Source organism: Maylandia zebra, linkage group LG8 (genome assembly GCF_041146795.1).
Source record: "Maylandia zebra isolate NMK-2024a linkage group LG8, Mzebra_GT3a, whole genome shotgun sequence".
NCBI classification, from domain to species: domain Eukaryota; kingdom Metazoa; phylum Chordata; class Actinopteri; order Cichliformes; family Cichlidae; genus Maylandia; species Maylandia zebra.
Window position 1 is genome coordinate 30,906,378 of NC_135174.1, and position 25,741 is coordinate 30,932,118.

At 46.3% G+C, this 25,741-nt stretch overlaps 2 protein-coding genes across 3 annotated transcripts in view; both read right to left on the minus strand.

Annotated features, from left to right (window-relative positions):
* hlfb (HLF transcription factor, PAR bZIP family member b) overlaps positions 1-4,794 on the minus strand; it is a 13,188-nt gene extending 8,394 nt beyond the window's left edge. Inside the window, exons 1-2 of one of the 2 annotated variants that reach the window (XM_014408329.4) lie at positions 4,439-4,794; positions 1,841-2,197 (exon numbers count right to left, since the gene is read on the minus strand). In XM_014408329.4, coding sequence (XP_014263815.1) covers positions 1,841-2,197; positions 4,439-4,580 — 499 coding nt within the window. In that variant the 5' untranslated portion in view covers positions 4,581-4,794. The remainder of the gene's footprint in view (positions 1-1,840; positions 2,198-4,438) is intronic. The other variant, XM_004565279.5, reaches the window with a different exon arrangement.
* Positions 4,795-13,141: 8,347 nt separating this feature from the next.
* Positions 13,142-25,741, minus strand: part of stxbp4 (syntaxin binding protein 4) — a gene marked incomplete at its 5' end in the record, with an annotated part of 39,852 nt that continues 27,252 nt past the window's right edge. The window contains 4 exon segments of the mRNA XM_076887815.1: positions 13,142-13,627; positions 14,224-14,281; positions 22,153-22,289; positions 25,638-25,687. Coding sequence (XP_076743930.1) covers positions 13,471-13,627; positions 14,224-14,281; positions 22,153-22,289; positions 25,638-25,687 — 402 coding nt within the window.

Consider the following 25,741-nt stretch of genomic DNA (forward strand, 5'->3'; position numbering starts at 1 on the left):
ACAGTCTCAAACTTCCAAGTCTTCATTTACCATTTGAGCGGAAACTTGAACCGTGCGGGCGCCGGCGGGTCACGTGTTTGTCATTTCCACGCTGTTCTCGTCTCCTTTGCTCCTGATACCTCCTCATCAATTCTGCCTTTCACCACAGAGAAAAACACAGCAAACCGCAGACCGTCCTCATCGCCAAGGCAGAGTCGGCTCATCAGGTGGGCGGCTGTGCAAAGGTGAGAAGAGCTCAGGTGTGTTTGGTCGAGAGGTCACATGTGACCTCCCAGGTGAGAGAATTCGCTCACGAGGAAAACTCAGAAGTGTTAGATTCATGCCGCGAGGTCAGACTTCCTCTTCAAGAAAACAAGCGCCTCTGACAGCACAGACATGTGACCCCGCGTGTCTGTGTGCGCGAGTGTGTGTGTGTGTGTGTGTGTGCACGAGTGTGTGTGTGTGTGGTGGACATGAAATGAGATCACTGGTTCAAGTACATACTGTTCCCAGCAGCAGAAGCAGGCTGGGCGACTCCCACTTCCAAACATGTGTTTACATTCACATCCACTAATAATCCTCACACACACACGCACACACACACACATGCACACACACATGCACACACACACGCACACACACACGCACGCACACACACACACATGCACACACACACACACACACACACACACATACACACACACACACACAGGTTTGTTTTCATTGAGCTGCAGTTCTAATCAAACTCAGTAATGTTGATGCTGCTGGGAGAGTTTTTGTGCTTTCAAAGCATCCAAAGCTCGACGCTGATGGGTTCTTTGGTTAAAACCTCAAACAAACAACATTTATGTTTTGAATCTGGGAACTTTATTCTTACAAAGTTTTTTTCATGCAAATCTCAGCTCGGCCTAAATGTCAGCGATGTTTCTCCTCCACAAGCTTCAGATTGTAATCCAACTTTTACGCTCAGCGTCACGTGACGTTCTCTGGCCCGAGCGGAGCACACAAAACATCCACTGGAGGATTTTCAATCATTTTAAATGACTTTAAAGACGAAGGGTTGTAAGATGTTTTAGTTCCAAAATCAAAGAAGAAGAAGAAGAGAGCATCACCAGCACAAGCTGGTCTACTTTAAGCTCATTCATTTCATTTCCTCAACAAACAGCGACCCCGCCCCACGGTCGAGGGCGTCTGCCGTCTCAAAGGGACAAACGCCTCTGATTTGTTTTCAGTGCGAGACGGCTCAGTGACGGTGGGTCTTTGTTCTGCTGCTGAGGGAGGAAGCACCTCTGAGTTTGACTGTTTTCACCATCTCAGCCTGTTCGGGATCATGTGGTCACTTCTACGTGTTGATGTTCCTCCTCTCTGTGATATTTCTAGTGACCTTCTTCAAAGAGGCGTCACAGGATTGGTAACTATCTCTTATCTCATATCTTGGTCAAACTTCTAAAAACATCCAGAAACTGCACTTTAATGCTGATGAAACTTTTATATAAGAGGATCATCTGAAGAGTGTAAATGTGCTGCTGTGATTCGTCAGCACTGGCCTGGTTCTTACCTCATGATGGTTCTTCAGTCTTTGTAAACAGTTTATTATCCTCCAGACAGATACTTTATTCATCCCCGGCTGCATATCCACAATATATATATAAATATATCCTTTTTAGAGTGCTTCAAGGATCCATACTGGGCTCTGCATTATTCCTGGTTTAAATTCCCATAATTCACTGCTATGCTGATGACACTGTGCTGTACCTGCACCAGGTAATACTCTGGTAATAACCACAGTGATTCATTTGAACAGCTGCATGTGTTAAAAACAAAGTCATAAAGTTAATGAAACCAGGTGTGCTGTTGTTACCTGCTGCTGCCGGGCTGCCGTGCAGGCAGTTCGGGGAGACGACAGTCGTGTGCACAGAGGCGGAGGCGTGGTTGCTAAGGTCAATCACTGAAGGTGCTGGCGTGGGAGGGGCTGGTGTCATGATTGGCGGCTGGCGTGGTGGAGCGTGTGGTGGGTGGTGGTCGTGGTGGTGATGGGAGGGGCTGGAAGGGATCCCGTTCTCAGACAGAAACTCCTCCAGGTCCATGTACTCCAGCTGAAAGGTGTCTCCATCGTAGGGGAGGGTTTTGTCCCACAGCGTGGGGCCCAGGAAGGCCGACTGGGGGGCGCTGCGCTCTTCTTCTAGGTTTTTCTCCTTCTCGTGCTCTTTGCTGAAAGCTGCACAAGAACATGGAGAGAGTGAATCAGTGACAGTGACCAACTTTTAGAGGTTTACGGTACAGAGCAAAGGTCTGCACTAAAAAAAGCACCAGGAGAGAACTGTGGGATCATCTCACAGACGACTGCTCAGAAGAAGATCCAAAGGAGAACCTGGAGATCCTCACAGAGATGACAGAGAGCTGCTCAGAGACTGAAGGATAAATGTGCTCAAGCTTTCTAATGTTCAACAAACTGTGCTTCAGTGCTGTATTTCAGTAAACCTGCTCCTCATATTCTGTGAAATACAAAGAAACGAGGATCAGATCGAGGCTATAAATACGAAGAGCAACTGCTGCTCTCAGCATTAGTCACTCTGTGAAGGTGGTCTCTGGAGCTATAAAAAGATATTTTGGGTTAATCTCTGTGAGCTGGTAGCTGCTGCTTGGTGTTCCACCTTTAAAGCTTTCTGGTATTGATGAAATGACTGAGAACCGTCAAACACATCTGAATTCATTTTAGGATGTTTGCTATGACAGGAAGCTGAACTCTGACTCTTCTTTCAGCTCGACCGCAGCAGATTGTACCTGAACGTTTTCTAATCTCCCGCTTCAGGATGTTTTCCTGCTGCTAACATGACTCTCGTCTTATTTACCACAAACGATGGTGAAGGTTTGGTCAGGTTTGAACATAAGAACTGCTTTGTCTGATTACAAGGAAGTCGTTATCAAATATCACAGAGCTTTGTTGACCCGTCCACCACCCTGGCATCAGCACCCTGCTCTTCAGAGGCTGGTGTGGAACCAATTTTACTAAAGTTGCACTCACTGAAGTCACAAGTGAGAGTTACCGCTAACTGTGCATCAGGTTAACTCAGCATAACACAACATGGAAAAACGATTACGTGTTTTTAGGCATCTGAACAAAGAAAGTGTTTCGAGGGGATAAACTGAAGCAAAATGACTGCACAGCTCTGGCATGAACACCTGAGATTTACCCAAACATCCCTCAAAGACCTCTGAGAGCTTGAAAAACTAAAGCTAAACTTTTTTTCATGTGAACTTCAACAAAAAGTAGAAATCTGAGTCATCGTTCATGGTGTTTCAGGTCATCATTTAAAAAACCTCCAAACAGGAAAAGGTGATGCAGATATAATGACGGGGAAGCTGTACTTACTTCATCGCCCTCGCAGCCTGACACGTCTCCAGAGCAAAAACTTGTTTAGCAGGCTCAGACCGCCAAGGTCAGGATGGTTCAGCGTGACCACAAGAAACCAAACACGGGCGAGACGGCAGCCTCAAACCCCCAAATACTCTGAACTCTGACGGCCTGAACCAGCAGCTGCACGACGCTCTCAATAAAGTCCTTGTTATTAACCGAGAGGGTGGATAAAGTCCAATCACGGACACACACAAAGCCCAACAGAGTCCATCAGGACGAGCACACACAGGTGACTCATTACCTGAGCTTCAGTAATAACTTAATAAAACATCTGAGATGTGAAGAAACAAGAAAACTGAGCTCTGGAATATTTTCTTCTGTGTCTTTATATTAAAGGACGCTTCCAACATGGATTCTAATCGGAATCAAAAGTGTCAGGTAAATCTGGAGGTCATGACGTCGATTAAAGGACAATGATCACTGATCGGAGCTCACGTCTACACCTGACGATACAAACTCATAAACATGTTATAAACATCACGTACAGGCCAGAGGAACAGGACCTGTGTGCAGTGACAGGAGACGTGTCTCACGGCGCGTTCACATATTTGACTTTCGGGCAGCTGGCTGCAGAAAAGAAGCATCTGAAGGAGAATATCGATATTTTCCGATCACTCTTTGAATTATGAACGATGAGCCCGAGCCGGGTAACATTCAGACGCTTGTTGTGCAACATGAAAAACAGAAGTTCACAGCTGGGCGCAGCACGGGGCCGCTTTCCTGAAATCCTCCAAAAATGACACAGAGTCTGGTTGGCAGAATCGTCCCCGGTTCCTCGCGGGGAATTTGCACTTGTGACCTCCGTGTTTGCGAACTGCTCTGCGTGAGAAGCGAGTCTGACACACACCTCAAACTAAATTATTGCCCCACACACAGGCAGAGGTGTGTTTGCAGGTGCTTGTTTGTCACGGTGCGCGTGTGACCTCGGCAAACACTGACTCTTCTTTCTTCTCCTGCTGTGGAAACTTTGCTGCTGACGCACAGTTTAAATGTGACACACACACACACACACACACACACACACACACACACACACTTCACCTTCGTGCTGCAGCGGCAGCTTCACTGGGTTCTCCAGCAGCGACTTGAGCACTCCGTGCGTGGCCATGGGCAGGAAGCCCGGGCTGAGCGGGGTGAGCGGGCCGGGGTGTCGGGAAATCTTCTCCATCACGCCTCCTTGCATCGGGACTTCAGTCTGGGAAACGAGCCGAGCAGAGCCGCAGGTGTGACACGGTAAGCTGAGCGCTGTCCTCGCGTTGTGGCCTCACGTCCACGCGGAAAGGAATCCTTTCAAAATAAAAGTTGCTGCTCTCAGCACACACGACCTGCTGCGTGCGCGTGCGGCGGTGCCTGACCGGGCTGCGGACCGAGCACCGAGTCCATGTGTGAGAACGGAGGACTGCTGACGTCAGAGCTGGAGCCATAACCCCGCCCCGCTCTCTCTCTCTCTCACACACACACCTTTGCTGAGCGTACTGCGCATGCTTCCTGCGCAGCGACAGCTTCATGGTGAGAGTGTTTTCCCTGTTGGAAGTGAAGTGAAAAATCTCTGTGATTTTCTGAAACCTGTGGAAAGTTTTTGCTCTGAAGGTGAAAAAAGAGGGCGTGGTCGGAGCTGAGGTTCACCTGAGGACTTAGGCTGAAAGCAGCTCACTGTCCTACAGTGAGTTCACCCTCAGTGAACTACAAGGCGCCCTGTAGGTTTAAGAGAGGTGAAACCTGTAATGCTGCTGATGTAATAGTTTTCCTCTTATTTTGCGGTCGCCGACAGCACGGCGACATCCAGCCGACCGCCTGAGTTATGCCTCAGCGGGAAATCTACGTTTAAACTTCTGACCTAACCACAAACCGCTCCTAACGCTTCCACGTCACATGAAATTCACATCGTAGCTACGGGTCAGGTGGACGCAGCCCGCAACGACGCCGAATGGCGAAGATGAGATGAGAGAGAGCTTTTATTTGTCAGTTGCAGTTGCCCACACCCGAGATGACAGACCTTGCCAACCGTACATACAATACACAAACATCACATTGGGGAGACAGGTCAGGCTAGGTAGCGAGGAAAAAACCCATCAAAAAGTGTAACACAAAGGATAATCCAGGAATGCACAGATATCATCACACGTAACAGAATACAACACAGACAAGCAACATGGGAGAATATTCCAGTGTGTAGTGTGTGTGCGATCAGTGTTGATTCTTGGATGTTTATCGGTTCAGTTCTTGTTTTGTTCAGTGTTTCCTGCTTCATTTTACTTCCTGTTCCGTATCATCCCTGAGTCGCGCTCATGTGGGCAGCATTTCTGTCTGTTTCTTTCCATTAACGCTCATTCTGAGCAAGCTGCGTCTGGTTGTTTCTGATCTGCAGACTAAACATCCAGAAACTTCCAGGAACAACCAAACCCTGAAAGTGTTTTTGTCTCTCGTGGAGTTTAAACTTCTCTCTGCTCTCAGCAGTTAAACCTTCGTGATCTGCAGACGTGCTGACATTTTATCTCTGAAACCTTCATTCAGGCCTTTTTATTCTTGTGAAATCTGCTTCCTTTAAAATTCACACACACACACACACACACACACACACACACACACACACACACACACACACAGCCTGCAGAGGTATGCTGGGTCACGTGAGTGGGCCGGCTTGACCTACTTTTGTCCAATGAGAGCCCGCCGTGTCCCGCTCTTCTCCCCCTCCTCCCCGCCCCTCTGTGGCTCAGTCACGTGGAACCTGGCGTGCTTCAGACAGGGAAAAACAAACGCAACCCAAGGAGGAGACAAGATGAGGGAGGGAGGAAGGAAATGAGGAAGCAGAGAGAGTTTAAGACATTAAAAATGTCAGATGAAACGTTTCAGTGAGGGAAACGTCTCCGGACTCAAACCTGCAAACACGTAATGAGCTTCAGTGATATATGTGACGGTGAGGTGTTTGGAGAAGCAGGGTCGCTCAGGGCTCCGCACTGATTGGTTCAGGTTTGAAGAACACGATTGCTCCGCTCAGACCTGCAGACCCCTCACACAGGTCCCTGCTCCAACCAGGCTGCAGCTTCAGAGCCCAGACCTAAACCCTGAACACCCTTCTGTCACTTTATTCACGCAGCTTTAACACAGCTTCATGTCTGTCTGTGGATGGTTAGGTGTGGGTGGAACGAAGGAAGGAAGTGAGAAAGGAAGAATGGAGGGAGGGAAGGAAAAGAGGAGAGCAGATTCTTCTTCAGAGGAGATGAAAAAAGAGATGAGACGAGCAAAAGAGGACAGTCGTGGCACATGTAGGGACATCTCGAAAGAGTAGGACTGTTCTTGTCGTCAAAGGAGCTTGCAAAGAAAAGCGTCTGGACTTCTTTAAGTTGCTTGAAGACACAGTTTCACACCTTGGCCCAGATGATTAGAGGATCATCAGGGGGTCCTTTTGTCACTCTGTGGGGGGACGCTCCCACTAGGTTTAAATCTGGGACTCCCCACCATTTGACCTTAGAACTGAAGAAGCTTCTCGGATGAGAGGTGAAACGTCTTCAAGCAACTTAAAGAAGTCCAGACGCTTTTCTTTGCAAGCTCCTTAGACTACGATGACCTGGATGACTGAGAACCTTCACAGACAAAGGACTGTTCTTCCTCCCCACTGTTGCCAGCTGGTGCCCATAGGGAGTCAGTGTTGTGGTTTCTCTCTGACCACCATGAACAGCATCAGAAAGTGATTTCTTGTGTCCTGGACTTTGGAGCCTCGTGAGGCCTGATCTGATGTGAAGCTCGTCTAACATGCAGCCATATGGTGGACAGAAACAAACAACAAACCCCTCTCAGCCTCGCTCTCATTAAAAGCTCCTAGCAACAGCGTTTGTTAAAGGATGGGGATGTTGTGATGACCTTTTTGAGAGGAAAGTAGGGCAGCGGCGAGACACGCCTGCTTCAGAGCGGGGACTGGGCCAAACACGGTTCTGACTCATCCCGTTAACACGCACGCTGCACCTGTGAGCGCCTCGCTAACACACCTGCTGAGGACACCTTCAGGCTGCATATTAAGGCTGTATCCCAATTCAGGGTCTGCAGCCTTAAAGTACGCAGTCTTAACCATCCTCAAGGGCCGCGTACTCAAAGACCGCTAAGGCCGGAAGTGCGAGGCTTGTGAAATGGGACGGTGTAGCCTCCGTTGCGCTGCCCAGGTTGCCTAGCAACCATGATACTAACAGCTGGAAACGTGTCATACAGCTGTGTTTGACAGAAATGAAGGAGAAAATCTTTTGTTCATCTGTTTGTTTGTTTCTACATGAGCTTTGATCATTCTCTGTGAGATTAAGCTCAGCTATTGAACGGCGTATATTTTAAAGTAAAGGCTTTAAAACCAAGTTAGTACAAACGTCACTAATGTCACATGACTTTGCCGACATGTGGCCAACAGTAATGTTTAATGTTCTTCGTTATTAAACATTTGCACATAAATAAGTGACATAATATTCAGTACTTAAAGTTTACTCTTCGGGCGCCCCTCATCTGCCGTTTTTTTTCGGCAAAATTATCCACACCCACCGCCGCGCTATGCATTCTGGGATATATTGGGCCACGAAGTCTACACCGCCATGTCCTTAAAATTCAGGGAAATGAAGGACGCATTTGAGGGCTGCATTTCGAGCAGCCTTCGAATTGGGACAGCCTTCGTCGCGTCGCTGTGACGTAATCGGCCTTAAAATGCGGCCTTTAAGGCTGCAGACCCTGAGTTGGGATACAGCCAATGACTACGTTCACACTGGCCCGGATAGATTTGAAAACGGCGTTTTCGTCTGAAAACGCTCCGCGTCCACACTAGTTGTGCGTCCACATTGAAACGTCTGAAAACGCTTACGTTCCAGTTCTCCGCATGCGTTATTTACTTTCCGGCAAAATGTCGAGGAAAAGCAGCGAGTTTTTTAAATGGACTAACAATGAGGTGGAGTTTTTGTTGCAAGTAACACAAAAGTACAAAGTTGCAAATGTGAGTGAGAATTAAATAATTTGAAGAAAAACTCTCTGGAGCATGTACAGGACAGTACTGCAGAGGGTCATCAACACAGCCCAGAAGATCACTGGCTGCTCTCTGCCCAGCCTGGAGGTCACTGCAAACTCTCGGTACCTCAGCAGAGCTGGCAATATCATCAAGGACCACTCTCACCCCAGCAACCAACTGTTTGAACTATTACCGTCAGGCTGACGGTACAGGTCACATAAAACCAGGACAAACAGATTCAGGGATAGCTTCTTTCCCAGAGCTATCACCGTAGTAAATAAGCACAAAAACAACTGAACCTATTCCATACCGTCACTGTCATTATATTAATGCTGCTATTCATACTGTCATTATATTAATGCTGCTATCCTGTATATATCGTACTTACTATTGTTTGAGTACTTGCGATTATTTTATTGTACTTTTTATATTTTACATTTATATTTATTATTTATCTTGCACCAAGGGAGTGCCACTCCAATTTCGTTGTACTCTGTACAATGACAATAAAGGCTATTCTATTCTATTCTATATTAATCTTTAATACGGCTGTCAAACAAAACAACTGCTGTGTAATACCCTCCACTATCTTAGTTTAATTGGTCACATGACTGCATCACATGACAAACATGCGTCATCGTTTTAGAAAGTCTCCGTTTTCACTGTCCACACTGCGACAGGAAAGCACTGTCTTCAGATGTATTCGTTTTCTGAGCATTTTCAAAACGCTGCGTTTTCCTTGGGGAAACGCAGCCTCAGTGAGGACGGGAGGCCAAACGGAGAGAAAACGATGCGTTTTCAAACAGCCTAAAGCTGCACTGATCAACACTAACACCTTCATAACAAAGTGTTAGAGCCCACACGGAGTGATTTATGAAAATTCGACAAAGCTAACCCTGTGCGCTCTCTGGTGTCCAGCAGGGGGCGACTCCTCTGAGTCTGATTGTACAGAAGTGAGAGCAGCTGTGATTCTAGAGACTGCATTACAGCGTGTGTGCGTAGGCTGAAAACCCTGCTTGGAGGCAAACAGACACAACCGTATCTATAAATTGGTATTTAATGCTAAATAACAGCCTTCAGCTCTGTTACTACAGTCATTAAAAATGTTCAGGTGAAGATGGCCGCTACAGCTGCCTGTGTCACCATCCACCTGTCAGTCAATCAGGACACGCCCCCAATAATGCAAACTTCACGTCTTTATACAGTAAACATGTTTATTACTGCTGTAGTGTGAGCGGATTGACCCCCGCTGGACGTCAGAGGAACTGCAGGTTTGATGGTGGGTCAGGTACTGATTTTGTCTCCAGGATTCCCAGGAGCTGCTAATTGTGATCGCCTTGTTTTGTTCCCACATCAGCTACGCTGCAGTGTACGTGTGCATGCGCAGGTCTCCTCTTTGCTTTTGTCCCAACAGTTTACAACCAAATTTGACGTTACACAACCTGCAAAGCCTCAACCTGGATGCTGAGAGGTCACAGATTGCATCAACCTCTCAGTCAGGCATGGATTAGAAAGCCGGGCCCAAACAGATCAGTTAGATTGGCCTGCTTAATAACATCAGTGATGATGAGTCTTACAAGGTACCAGCAGGTCAGCGCTCCATTCAGGCCAGCTTTGGTTATGTAAAGCAGAATTTCAGCCGTGCAGCAGGATTATATGAGCGTGCTGTTGTTTACAGAGAACTATTAAAACTGAGCCACAAACAAGGCCTGCAGTGGAGGCGAGCTCCGGACCTCAGAGGGAGGATGCACAGACTGAACAAATGGCTGATCCATTTCAGGAGTGCAGTGTAAGAAAGCTGAGACAAAGACAGAAGAGGAAGAGAAATATGTGATGGAGCAGAGACGGAGAGCTTTGATGGAAGGAAGCAGGAAGTAGATGAGACCCTAAACCTGCCCGAGTCCAGAAACGAGTCTGAACCCGAGCAGCAGGGCTGTCGAGCATCAGGCCGTGTTTAGCTACTGTTATGTGCATGTTTCACATTATTACTGTTTGCAGCAGCAGCACATATTCAGAGCTGCACTGAGCTGGAATCGAAGCTTGAGCCCGAGGCAGGAAGATTATTGGCTCGGGCCTCGCATGCACTATAAATACTGCCATTCAGCTCACACGGCGGCACATTCGTGCACTCCACGGGCGACGAACACACACATCTGTATGCAAATCACGACTCGCCCAATCACGTCTTCACTCTGATTAAACTCATTATCCTGCAGACAAATCAAAGCATAGAGTCCAGCGTGAAATGGAAAGACAGTGCGCGAGTATCGATCCACAGCAATGACATAATGCTCCGCAGTCCAATAATAAAGCAGCATGTGGGACGGCACAGCGGTGAAATCATTCCGGCGTTTCAGTCATGCTTTGTGATTGTCTCACATCCCACCACACGAACATGACGAGTCTTCACTTTCACAGGAAGTTACAGTAAATCTGTTTTTATGTGTTTCTCCCTTTTTATTACCAACTCCTGATGAAAAATGATGGATGATTTTTCTTGGTTACTTTTCTTCCGTTTTTGTTGTTGTCCCGTCTCTTGGCTGCCTGAATTCTCGTCTTCTTGACTCACGGCTTTGGTGGAAATTTAATTCAACTTTAAACAAAATGTCAACAAACACCTGCGTGTGTTTTAATTCACTATAACCTGAAGTCATGAAGAGAAAGACGTACAATTCAATAACATCTCAACTATGTTTATTATTTATTTTCACAGTGACCCGGAGGTTTTCATCATAACAGCGTCATATTGAAATAATCTTCTTTTATATTAGGAAAAGCTGTCTGCAGATTAAGGTGTAGTTTAACTACATGTACATGAAAACACCGTCAGCTGTGAGCCCCCCGCTCTCCTCACAGACGAAACTGAGGAAATGATTTGATTGGCTAAAAGATGTCATGTGGGATGAGTTAGAACGCACGTCACTGGTGTGTGACCATTGTAGAAACAACAGAAACACGTGTACGAGCGAACTTGAGCAAAACAAAAATCTAGAAAAACAATCTAGTTATAGCTCCAAGTCCATATAGAGCCGCATCCAGACCCAGATCTGGACCAAGGTCCACCTATTGGGGACCCTGACCTGACTGGTGGTTACTTTAGACCTGGAGAGGGGAAGTCCAGGCCTCGAGGGCCGGTGTCCTGCAGCTAGGCTGTCGTTATCGCATGACCAAAAGAAAGACGACTGCAGTGATGCCAAACGTGACTCTGGTGTTCAGCAGCCACCATCCTTTTAGTCATGCAGAAGAGTTCATTTAAATCACTTTAATATTCCAAACTGATAATGTAGCCTAGCTAAGCCAGCTGGTCAACGTCGTCGCTATCAGAGTGAAACTAAGTACTTCATATAAACTTTTTGTTGCTGTCAGACAGCAGTGAGCGAATAAAAACTGCTGGTTTGACGTATGGAGTCGCCGCTGTTGTTTAACTCGTGCAGAGCCGCCTTCTGTCCGTCTGTTCTCCATCTGATCGATTGTTTTGATCCTCTGATGTTCCCTTTCAGGCTGCCGTGCGAGCGGCTGCGGCCAGAAAAACACTTCCTGTTAGTTTGAACAAGTTTGTGGCAGCAAACTTCACAGTGACCCTGAAGGACAATTCAGAAGCAGGAATGTCGACCTTCTCAGATTAGCTGAGCTCTCAGCATCCACTGACAAAACCTTCCTGTTGCTGGGAATAAAAGCATATCGAGCGCTCGGCGAGGCTCTCCGCGACGAGAGAAAAGGCCGGAAACTGAGCAGGGACAAAAAAAGGAGGCAGAGGAGCGCTGCAGCAATTTAAAACATAATGAAGGAGAGTCGAGACGGGCTGAAGTGGTCAAGAAAGAACTGCGCTCACACTGAATAGAGACAAATTACATTCCCAGAATCCTCAGACCTTCATAATTCTCCATTTTTAATGCATGAAGATGTTTTCTGGAGAGAATGACGCAACCTTTACAGAAACTAAAGTGCTTTCAGTTTTTCCATCATGGTGAGCGAGGCGCTGCCGAGGCTCAGAGAACGTTTTACACGGCAGTAAAACAAACAGACACCTGCAGACACGACTCAGGGCGTGAAAGTTCAACCTAAATGTCTTTGTGTTCATGTCAGAGACCACAAAGCTTTCTAATGCAGGTCTGTGGGGCAAATGCTTCTGAGTCACCAGTGCAAAAAACCTGCAACATTAATGAAATGCAGAGCTTTTATCTCGTTAGCCTGTTTGCTAATACATGTCTTAAAGGACACACAGATGTTTTATAGTTTATAGCGCTCATAGTTTACTGACTTTTCTGAGACTCTGACCTCAGGGGGGCAGGGATAGCTCAGTAGGTAGAGTGGTGGCCCCATGATCGCAAGGTCGGGGGTTCGATTCCCCTGAACAGCTACCCTGAGGTACCCCTGAGCAAGGTACCGTCCCTACACACTGCTCCCCGGGCGCCCAATGGCTGCCCACTGCTTCACTGAGTGAATGGGTTAAATGCAGAGAGGGATTTTCCCCACGGGGACCAATAAAGTACACCTTCTTCTCATTATTACAGGCTTTATGTTTATTATGAAAATCCACGACAGGAACAGGAAATATGTAACAGGAAGTGAGCAGAGGAGGCGGTTGACTTTCAGGAAGTCATGAGTCGGCGCTTACTGTAGCTTGGCTAACATCACGTGCCAGCGATACACCGAAATGTAAACTGAAGCTCCGCCCAGAACATAAAGCTGGCGCTGTTTGCACATTAAAGCTAACGGCTAGTCGTTACTCCTGCTGCACGAGTAACACGCGTGAAACAAATATCTTATTTGTTATGTGTCTTTATTTATGAGTTCTTTTTAAGAAAATATGCCAGTGCAGCTTAAAACATCGACGAACGCCCTCTGATGGAGAAACTGTGCGTCGTCAGTGCTAACATGAAGGGTGTCTCTTCACTTTCTTGCTGTTTAAATGTTGACACTAGCTCAACGACGAGCCCGCCGGGCTCTTGTTAGTAACCCTGAAATGATGTTTGCTCGCAGACATACATTTACACGTTGAATTGCTTTATAACAGCTATAAATGTATATAAATATAAGTGTCACATGACTGCAGTAATGATAGAGGAATCGGGGATGGATGGCGAATTGGCTCCTACATCTTCATCTCTGCGGTCGGGTTCTGTCTCTGCTTCACCGCCTCTCCATCACACCCTTCCCCCACCTCTGAAGTCTCCTGAGGTGGAGGCGTCAGCTCCGGGGCGCCGCCGCTCGACCCGGGAGGGCTCCATGATGTCGTCTGGGTCACGTGACTGTCGAAACAGAGAAAAAGCAGCTTGTTCAGCGTTATCGATCGCCTGAAACTGAATCCTCCTACAGGAGCTGTTTTGTGAAGTGAAAACTACGAAGTGTCTTCTGGCAGCAAAATGAGATTTAAAGTTTGACTAATGTGAACTTCCTGTTTCACAGCGAGCTCTGCAGGTACGCCGTAACTCCTCTGAAACCTTACAGTGACTCAAACTCAAAAAAATATCTACAGTGAAGTATTTGTAGGTAAATACAGTCACATTGTTATTTCCATTTACTTCCAGGATCCGTATTATTAACTGAAACTGATCAGCGTCAGTATCATCTTTGTGCTCTGATGTTCAGATCATTATCCCATAAATCCAGAGTTGGACGGCTGAATTTTCAGGGACTGTGGGGAATCTTTATCCAGCGCCTCGTTCTGTTAATCCCATCTGAAAGAGGCTTACAGCAGATCCATCGTTATCATCCAGCATTATAGCCCTGGATATAGTTTTGGACATAATGTGATATTTGAATATTTGAACTTGTAATTACGAGCCCAACAACACAATCCCTGTATGAGGTTATTCAGCCCATGAAGGTGTGAAAACACTCTTACTTGATGTAGTATTTCACTCCATCTGCAGTGTAAGCTTCCTCCCAGCCGTAGGGAAGGCCTGCAGGGGAAAATTAAATCTTATTTAGAGCTCGTCATGTTTAATGTTTGTTCTTTCTGGACGTGGGTGAGATCGTGTGTAGTTCCACTTTATCCCGACGTAACGAGGCCAGCAGCTCACAAACACACAAATATCAAGTTTCTATTCAGCCTGAGAAGCTCCACTGCTCCATAAAACCGTCACCCCGAGACTCCACACTGATCTCTGCTCTCAGAGAACAAAACAGGTTTCAAATGCTGCCCAGAGGACATCAGAGCAGAAACTGACACCAAACGTCTCGTTCAGAGTGGAGGGTCTGTGGTGATTCACGTATTACTGATGTGTTTGGCTGGCTTACCGACATTCCCCTGTCCTCCTTCTGTCCATATCCGGCTATCCGTCCTCAACACGTGTCTCACTTTTTCACTATTTGCTACATTTGCAATATTCTGTTCAGCCAGCTGGAGGATAAAGTGACTGTAATCGTACCTTTGCAGATATATTATTACTCCATCTATCTTCTCATCCTCACTAATGTGCACAAGCGCTGGTTATTGATTCAGCAGTGACCTCTCAATAAATAAATAAATGATGACAATGTAGAAATGCCAAAAGCTGCAGTTCCTCTAATGTCCACTGGAGGCTCCAAACATGAGTCAGTCCTCAGAGACAGATGTAACACTCGTGATGTCCCGGAGTCTGTTCTGAGATGAACATTTCCACAATCGTCGTCACCTTGGTTCCTAAAACCCGGACGTGACCACGAAGATGTTTCTCACTGTTTAATTACTTACCAATTAGAACTTTTCACAGCTTCACTGCAGCTGATTGGTGTTTAAGTTCATCTCTTCCATTCAAGCTGTGACTGGAGCAGCATGCTAGCAATCAGTGCAATCACATGGAAGTTGTTGCCAATCAGTTGGGGAATACTGGGGAATATCAGTGGTTGCCAGGAGCTCCCTGATCAATCTGTAGACCTGTGAGACTTGAGCAATAATTTTCCCACCAACTGCCATCAACCTCCAGCAACCACTCGCAATCAGCCAGGAAATACAGATTTTTCACCCACGACCGGAGGTCACCAGACGGTTGCAGACCGGTCTCTAGACCTGTGTGACTGAGGCTTCACTCACTCGATCTTACAGGATTGTCACACATCCAGAACGGCAGATATGTTAACATCACGTAATCCTCAAGAGGACCAGAAATCTTTTTGCAACCATAGCTAGCGTCATCTGGTGGCCTTCAGATGGAAGACAGTTTTCCTCCTTTCAGAACAATGTTCCTGTACACACTGCAGCTAGCAGGCAGTGCTTGCCCCTGTCCACATCACCATGTGCAAACAGGCTACAGTTCTCTAAAAAGGCCCAAACTCTAACCTTAACCACCATCGATTAGTCCCGTGTGTGCGACGTGTGTACAAACGAGTGTGGTGTCTCGTCTGTATGACGCCGTCAGGTATGAACGAGCACTCTTACGACTACACAGGAACGCGCTGAAAGACGACATTTGCAGGATAATCCTCCCAACCCCAGAGGACGAGCTTGAAAATGCTGATGGGGAAACACTTGTCTTACAGCCTGCAGTCACCACAAACGTCGGGCAGCAGCATCCCATAATAAACAGAATGTCCGTGTTATTGTTTCATATAAAACAAACGCACATTTTCCCTCGTCGGTCTCACAGACACGAATTAGAGGACACAGGTGTCGTTACTGGATGTAATAAAACGTTCCCACAGAGCTGTGTCAGCCTGTTTCTGCCTCTGTGCTTCCTCTGCAGGCCATCACATAATCACAATAACCTGCATGCGTGTGCACGGAGACGGCTCAGCGCCGGAACAAACACCTGACCTGCGGTTTCACCCCGGCGGCCTGAGCGCTGCAGGGAGGCCCGTGAGACGGGAGGCAGGAAGGGCAACATCGACGAGGGACTGAGCAGCTCCTGGAAACAAACGCTCTGCAGTCGCAGTTCCATGTTTTTATGCTCGACCTCCACACGACCTCAGTAAAAACCCGCAGACAGGAAGTGAGAGCGCATGACTGCTGCAGGAGGAGATAATCATGTTTTTATCATGCAGCCGAGTGTGTGTGTGTGCAACTGACTCAGAGCGTGCGCATCCATGTGGGTTGCGGTGGGAACTCGGTACAATCATGAAGTTCGTCAAAGCTAAAGCCCTACGTTTAAGAATAAAAACTAAAACGATTTTTAAAAACTGGGAGCACGCTCCTGACTCGTCCACTGAAAACACAGAATTCCCGTCTAAAGCATTTTGGGATGGACGGAGGATCTGCTCCCACATCTTTGTGTCTGCAGTTGGGTTCTGTCTCTGCTCTGCTGCTGCTCCATCACGCCCTTCCTCTGCCAATTTGAAGCATCGAGGGTTCCTGGAGCTGGCTCGAGAACCCGGTTTGGAAAGTCTGACGGGATCAAAGTCCCGCTGAACTCTGAGACAAAGTCAACGTGGAAAGTCTGACCACAAGAAGCAGGAGACAGACGTGTGTGGAAGCTGTTTTAGCCTTATGTTTCTTGAACTTTGGGTGACTTGAAGATTGATGTCTTTTAACCATTTTATCCTCAAACAGTTAAAACTTTGGTGTCTGTTAAGGCCCGAAAAGAGAATATACACCACAGGAAGACCTGCAGGAACCCTGCAAGTGAAAATGATCATTCATTACACACTCCGTGGGAACAGTTCCCTTTCACTGAGCCATGCTGCTGGTGAGGTTATTCATTTTTAACGTCCACAGCAAAGTTCAGCAGGGTCATTCAGACTACGCTGGGTCCATGTGGCGGTGGATACCATCGCCACGGTTAACCATCCAGTCTTTAATGATGACGAGGTTTAAAGCTACAGCGCATTGCCTTCTGAGTGCACGATGGATCTCTAACGCTACACTTCTGAAGCTTTGGACAGATCCATTTCAAACACGCCAACAACTTCTGCAGCTGACCAATCACACGAGCCGAAGATGAAGTAAGGAATGACCAGCTTCCCTGCAGATCTCTCCTGCTCCAGTTCAGGAGTAACGTCTATAAAAAGCTTCCTGTGTACCTTCGTGGCGTATTAGGTTCAGAGAACCCCGATCTGGGATTTATTGAATATCCCGTGTCCTCCTGATCCCACCTGTGTGAGCGCCTGTGAGGATGACGTCACACAGACAGGAAGCTGAGGCGGTGCAGGCCGAGACTTGTTCAGACACACAGAGTAACTTCACACAGATGCATTTTGGGAAGCGAGCTGAATGAACACGAGAGTAAGCCATAGGAGGCGTTGTTGTCATGGTAACAGGGTCTGAGTCGTCACAAACGAGGAATGAATGAAGCCGACGAGCCTGCTGATTGTTTCTCAGGCAGGGAGCGTGTGTGTGTGTGTGCCAGGTTTACACAGCTTTGTGAGGACGCCGCTACACTTATAGGGACCAAATGCAGGCATGTTTGAGACTCACAGTGTGGTTTTAGTGGCAGGGTTGCAGTTGGGTTATGGTGAGGGTTAGGGCGAGGGTTAGCGTAAGCGGCTAGGGAAAGCATTATGTCCCCACAAATGCATGAAAACAAGTGTGTGTGTGAGATCTGATCCTGAAGGTCTGCGGTTTGTCTCCGGTGGTCAGATCCTCTGGAGCGATAAAACTGAACGAGAGCCAGCGGTCTGATTTTAAAGCCGAGCAGGTTTCCAGGCAACCAGTGGTGTGATGAAGATGAGCTACAGGTGAGCGTGATGAAGCTCCGGATCAGACTGACCTACTTTCTCTGCTGATTATCTCTAACAGGACGCCTGTGTCCCGAGCCGTGGCTGTTAATTATGTAACAGCGCCCACGCGCTGATGGAGGGAAATTAGGTGACTGTGTCACAAACCTGCTGAATGCAAACCAAACAGCTTTCTCCAGCAAATACACAGAGCCCAAAGAAGGACTCCATCACATATATAAATCTCAGTCAAAGCAGCAAGAAATAAGTTCCAGTTAACGGTTGTAGCTGCCACCGCCTCTGAGACCAGCACAAAGTAAAAATAAATTTTTGGGGTTTTTCTGTTTTTTTCAGCAGCTCCACATTTAAAGATATGATATTTTCTGTGAATTGACACAGAATTCCTGCTGCCTGAGGTAAATACAGGCCATTTACCATATTATAGTATTGTCAGATTATTATGATATATATATATATATATATATTAGGGGTGCAACGATACACAAAATTCACGGTTCGGTTTGGTTCGATACTTTGGTGTCACGGTTCGATATTTTTTCGATACAAAAAATGTTTATGCATTTTTAAGTTGTCATTTATTAAAATTATAAATATATATTTTAACTCAAAAGTACAGTTTTTAAATTTAACCCTAACCCTTGTGCGTGTTTTTTATTTTGACAGCGAATGCGCACCTGCGGACCACTTATGTGCAGCCCTGGTTATTTAGCTCATCATATTGCAGCCACAGAAATTCTTTTGTCCATGAAACCATAAAGCTGCACTTTCTTTTTGCCTTATAGTCTGATTTGTCATAACTTCTCCGTTTTGTGGTAAGCTTTTCTTTGGCTGTCACCCTTCACCCGCGATCAACCTCTCACATGTTTAAGCTTGCTGCGGGAGATTTCACTTGTCATGTTTGCATAGTAAGCTAACGATTAATAAGACGATGTCAGAGGAATTGGTGCACAAATTATCATCACTCACAGATCAGTGCTGTCGCTCTCTATACACAGTTCGCACGATTGCAAAGTGAAAGCAAAAAAACAAGCGCAAATTCAAACGCGACTTCAATATGTCACATATTGACAGTGGCTCACCGATGCCAATGACATAATTACCCAGCTACATTTCTGAAAGAATGCAAAAGCATTGACATATATTTTTCCTACAATAGCCCGAGGGGCAGGGAAGAGAAAGATTTTGGTAGCCCGACTGAAAAAAATCGCTAGCTCCGGGACGTCGGGCTAGCGATTTTGCAAGCCCTGTATCTGATTATCATTGATTGAAATTCATTCAGAAATGTTTAACGAATGAGCTGTCACAACTTTCAAGTACAAAGTTATGAAGTCTGTCACATGCCCCCCCCCCCCATTTTTTTCTTTTTTTCTTTTCTTATCCTTTATTTATTTATCCTTCTTATTTCATTGTGCTGTATATTGTTACTCTTATTTGCCTTGCATGTCTACTGTACAAACTGAACTGGAATGACTGACTGTTCGCTTTATAAGTTCAATAAAGTTTGGAAAAAAAAAACCTCTTCGCCGCTCCCTTCTGCCGTATTTTGCAGCAAAATTATCCACACCCACCGCCGCGCTATGAATTGTGGGATATATGGGACCACGAAGCGTGCACCGGACCACGCTTGGTATTTGGGGAAATCGACGGCGCATTTGGAATATGCATTTGAAGTACACTTCGAATTGGGACAGCCGTCGTCACGTGGCGGTGACGTAACCGCACTTAAAATGCGTACTTCAAGCGTGCAGACCCTGAATTGGGACACAGCCTCTGTGTATTTGCTGGAAACGGTATTCACACCTTGCTTTTCTCTGAACTACCAGAATTTAATCTTCCTACTGAGCTGTGTCCTGGCTCTGTGTATTTGCTGGGGTTAAGAACTATACAACTAAACAAAGGCTTGTGTATTTTCTGGAAATACATCAGCGCTTTCCTGAACTGTTAGTTTGTTTGTTACAGAGCTGTGTGAATCTCCCAGCTCGGTGTGTTTGCTGGAAACACTTTAAAAACGCACACACTCCACCCACTTCAGTTTCTCACCTCTGTGTATTTCCTGAATACCTGTCATTCTCCTGGGCAGCACAGCGTACCTGAGGCTTCTCCTTAGTTCTCTGCGAGTATCACCTGGAAACACCTTTGGGAACTACATCCTTGTTCCCCTGACAAACACTTCCTGGTGGTGCATTCAAGGACGCTTGGAGAGTTACCTGACAGAGTGTGTTCTGTGTTCGTTTCCTCCAAATAGACTCACTGAATCAAAGCCCTCGTGTCATTTGAGTCTCTTAGTCTTTGATTTTTATGTATTTGTAATCATTTTGAGTCTCCTCTGGTCTTTCTGTCCCTCTGTGGTTTACTGCGTCAGCGTGGTGGCCGGCCTGAGTGAAGATGATGTGATGCTATTGAAATGCATCCAAGATGAAGAAGAATTCAAATGTTGTTGGAAATATTTGAGATAATGGAAGCACAAAATATTCAACAACAGTTCGGTCGTTTTCAGAGATTTTAATGTGGGATTTTTTAAACATCTTTTACCCTTAATCTAAAACTTCTGTCAGTCTTTACGTCTCAGACAATTTCACATGAAAAATTATTCCTTTTTAAAAATCTCAGTCGCAGCCCAGCTGTTCAGAGAAAAGTCACGACCGTACGGTTGAGAGCGGCTGATCCTTTTCCCCAGAGAACGCCGCGGGATCTGCAGCTTGTTCCGAAAACACAAACAGCAAAACCTCCAAACGCCATCGAAGCCCCTGAAGGCCTCTTTAATCCCAGAGTTCCCGTTTTAACGCGACCATCGTCCTTCCTGACATGGCGTTCGCGTGCGGGGCGGCGTGCAGGTTTCTCCTCCTGTACTGTTCGATGATGCGTCGCTGGCTAATCTACTGCACAAACACGAGCGTTCAGCCACTCAGACACTAAACACTGAGCTATGAGACAGAAACTACAGTAAGTTATCTAAGCTGTGTGAGCTCGCTCGTGGCGGAGCGGCAGCTACTGCACATGGCAACCTTATGATACTGTAATGTGTAAGTTTACATTGTTTATACTGTTTGTTAAATGAAGATATTTATTGAGACAGAGGCAGGGCAGGAGTCAAAGGACTACATGAATGTTTTATCCACCCACCAGGTTAATCGTGAGTTCTGGTGCCATTATAACAGGAAATGATGGAAAGATAAGAAATAACGTCTAACTGACCAATAACAAAGCTGCTGTGTGTCTGCATGCCGCCTGTATTTAATGGATAGACCAATATGAACTTTGCATCATCATCATCATACAGTGATTATTAACATCTATATGTTTAAAAAAACATTTATTATACATTTTAATTCTGTGGATTTTCGTATTCGTCCACCTGAAAATGTGACGTCACGTTGAACCTGCATCGGCTGTTTATTAACGTTCACGTTTCTTTTATGCGTTAAAATTTTGTGAAGAATCTGAAAAAGCGCCGCAGAGCCGACCTTTAAATGTTGGTTTTTGAAATTCTGGGCTTTTATTCGGATGTTCCTCAGCACTAATTAGCTGATAATGCTAACACTGAGGGCTGGAAATGGTTACAAACATAAATTAGCACTTTGACAAAGAAAAGTAATGATATTTAAATAAAGCTGAGTTCTATTACGAATATGAACAATATGAAAACTTTCTCTTCAGGCAATTAACAACAATTGATTGTGAATGTGGAGCTGCGGGTTTTGGTGCCGTTTCTCTCATCGATGGCCAAACATGAAAACATTCAGGTAGGCGCTCAGCTTCACAGACGCCTTCATCGAGTGAGTTAACCTGCACCAAACTCTCTCCTGTCGTGTTTCCAGGTGAAACACCTGACCCGTCCTGCAGCGAACGCAGGTTAAAACGCTGGAATAAAGCTGCTGTTCTGTGTGCAGATGCTTTCATGCAGAGTTCTGACATGGCGAGTCCTTCAGCAGGAGCTGAGGAGGTGTTGGGGAGATCGGTGGGGATCACGGCTGGATGCTGAAGTCCGGCCGACATCTCGACGACTTTGTTCTCCAACAGTCGGGTCGTCTAGAAGCTCAGCACTGAAACGGAGGACAGTCGCTCACAGCGGCGGGTCGGCGGGATTGTTTGTTTCGGCTTCATGCGGGGCGGCACACACAGACAGGAAGAGCAGGAGGAGGAGGACATGCAGACCGGCGTGCGTGGAGCTGAGATCACTTACAGTCGACATCCAGGATGGCTCTGACAGTCCGAGTGAGCTCCTGCGCCTCCTGGGCGAGTGTGGCCGCCGTCCACGGGCTTTTCTTGTAGCGGGCAGCGAGACCTTGAGACGACGCCCCGACTTTGACATCTCCGGAGCTGCAAACAGAGACAAGGATGAGTCAGAGGTGAAGTAACACAACGATCACTAACTCGGTCTGAGAGGACCTTGGTGGAGGTCGTCTGCAGCTGCGGAGCTCACAGAGGTCCTTTCATAACAAAATCTCAGGACAGAAAGCCCAGAGAATGTCCCAAACAAACGACGAAGCCTCGGCAGGTCGTCCTCGCTGAGAGCACTGTGTTGCTTCAGGCTTCAAATACTTGGTTCGTTGAGTCGAGGGTGAAATGATTGGTTGTGTGATTGGCTGATCAGAGTCCCAGCATAGACTAAAACACAAACCAGCTGCTACCTTCTTCTTTTTCTCCGGCTTATTTCAGGTTTTATTCTGATATTTACTCTGATTTTCTAAGAAAACTCACTGACAGCAGATAAAAAAACAAACTCAGTTTTCCTTCAATGCAAAAAGTTTTGATTGTAAAAGAAAAGATTAAACTTCACAAGCTGCAGGTTGTTTTCTCCCTGAGATCGCTGATCATGAGGAACTGACAGATCTGACCAGACAAAAGAAGCTGCACAGGCTTTGTATTAAATACATTTCAGGTATTTTCATTATTTTCTGGCACATTTAGGATTTCAGCTGAAAGCAGGACATCCATCCCAACTGTTTCGTTGCTCATACCGAGGCTACTAGCTTGTAGGTGGCTCTCAGCCCTACTTTAGCATTAGCTTCTTTTGAACGTCCATGGCAGCTGTGTGAAGGTGATTCAAGCGCCTCATCTGGTTTGTTGTTACGGACGTTTCCATGGTGTTTCCTCCCGTTTAGCGAATGTTCTCTTTACTGACAGCGAGGAGCTTCCACGCTAACAGCGTGTTAGCATGTAGTTGTAAGTGTGTGACTTTTTACCTGCACTGCTGTGTGTGTGCTCAATATCAGACGTACGTGAGGCTGACCGAGTGGTGACCAATCAGGACAGATTCTGGTCCCGGTCGGTTGATCGGTGCACTCTTCAAACCCTGCAGACGCTGTGTGGACCAAACCGTCAGGTCACTTCCTGCCGTCTCACAGCGCTCTACTATCCTCCCCCCAGTATGAACCTGCTCCTCCGTCCTCAGGGACATTTCTTTCTGTCAGTACTGTGGCGCTGATGACTAACGACCTTAATAAGACTGATATTCATGATTCAGAAAGCCACTGAGTCGGCATCAATGAGCCTTTATTTCTGACTCAAGCCTCACGCCTGCGTCTCTGAACGCACTCACAGAGGCGCCGGCTGACATTTTAGCTGCCTGGTGGCCCAGAAACAACCAGACAGGTGAATAAAAGGAAAGGCAGGGCCCGGTGGGGGGGTCCCACGGTTATGAAAGACGAGTGGAGGTGTCCCACTGACCTGGACTGAAATAAAAGGAAGCAGGCAGGAGGTGTCCGAGCTGATAACCTGACCGAGTGACCCGATTCACTGAATCAGAGTTACACAAGCAGCCAGAAGGAGCTGAGGAAACCACGATGAGGAGGTGATAAGAGGAAAAAAGAGAGAGGAGGCAGGAGAAATCGAATAAACACTGAAGAAGAAGAAGAAGAAGAAGAAGAAGAAGAAGAGCTGGGGGGTTAAATTAACGCTGAGAGGATAAGAAAAGGAAAGATGACAGTAATAAAGGGCACAAGGTAAGATGAAAGACAGCAAAGAAGGAAAGATAGAAAGAGAAATGGAACAAAAAAAATTAGAAAGACAAAGACTTAAGGAAAGTCAGAAATAAGGAAAATGGAAAGGAAGGAAAGATGGAGACTGATGGATGGAAATAAGGAGTGAGAGGAGGAGAAATCTGCAGAAAGAAAGGTTGTGAGGAAGGAGAGTTAAAATAGAAAAGACACGTACAAGATGAAAAAGGAAAGAACAAAAAAAAATAGAGGAAAAGGAAGGATAAAAGAATGGAAAGGATAATATGAGGAAGGAGAGAGGAAACAAGGATGAGAGTTTGAAAAACGAGGAAATTAGATCAGGAAGTGCTGTAACGTGTGACCTACTCTTCTTTGTTGGTGTCTTTGTGGAAGTTGATCAGATGATTGTTGATAACGAGCACAGAGTGACCTCACACACGCTCCTCATTTCATAACGCCGCCATCTCACCGCCGCTCACTGCGGGCGACCATTAACAGGAAGTAACTGCTGTCCTACCTGCACTGAAGTGGGTCAAGCTGGACCGCTGAGTGTGAGAGTGTGTGAGAGAGAGTGTGTGTGTGTGTGTGTGTAACCTGGGCTAATGGCCTCTGCTCTCAGCTGGATCATTACGTGACAGACTGAGGTGTCGGGGTCGCAGTCACAGTCTATTCACACACAGACACACACACACACGCACACAGTAACCTGTAAACACACATTATTACATATACTGTGCACACACACGTGAGCTGTCCTGACGGGTCAAACTGAGCCGTGTGTTTGAAACTTGGTGAACTCAAGTTTCTCTTTCCACTGTACCACCCTGTTCAGGTAGGGACACATACACACACACACACACACACACACACACACACACACACACACACACACACACACACACACACACACACACACACACAAACACACACACTGATGTAAATTCACACACACAGTAATGAAACATACAGATGAAGGCTGCTTGTTTCTATAGCGACCGCTTTACCAGCTCACACTGAGCAGATTGACTCGTTAGGACGGCCACCGCGTCGCTAACGAACAGCAGGCTCTCAATTATTATCGAACACACAGGTTTGTGATTCAGCTGTCTTTGTGGGCACCCTGAGGACCATAATAATAATAATAATAATGATAATAATAATGATGATGATGCACTCTCAGGCTCTGTATAAGCCCATCTCAAGCAATGACAGCAGAAAGTCAATAAGATTCAGCAACTTTAATGTCAAAATAACCGATGAGAGAAACCAGGTGAGCAGAGGAAGTGATCAGCTGGTTGCTGGTCGTGGCTGATGGTTTGTCCTTAATGGACTTTCCAGGATGTGGTTGCCAAGGTAACCCTCTAACCTATTTAACATCTCCTCATATGTCTGTCAACAGCTTCTTAATCGCTCGCCACCTGTTAACTTCACATTGCCATTGACTCGTTGTCACTGACTCTCTGTGCTCTGGTCAGCACGTCACTGCAAACCTGCTGCACATTTACAGCATTACAGTTAGTACTGCACATACTGCAGTACATTAACATACACTACTCTTTTACCCATAGAGTTTACTGCAGTACTTTTGCTATAGTAAATTTACTGAATACTAACAGTGAAGTCCTTTATCACACTGAGGACCTCACAAGGTGAAACATTTACAATGGTTCTCACAAGAATATATTTACAAGAACACACACACACACACACACACACACACACACTCTACCTGTAGCTCTTTGGGGGGCTGTGACTTTCGAGTAGGAACTCCTGAACATTCTGCAGAAACAAACAAACAAAAAAGAAGGTTGTTTGTTTTCTTCTTTGTCTTTT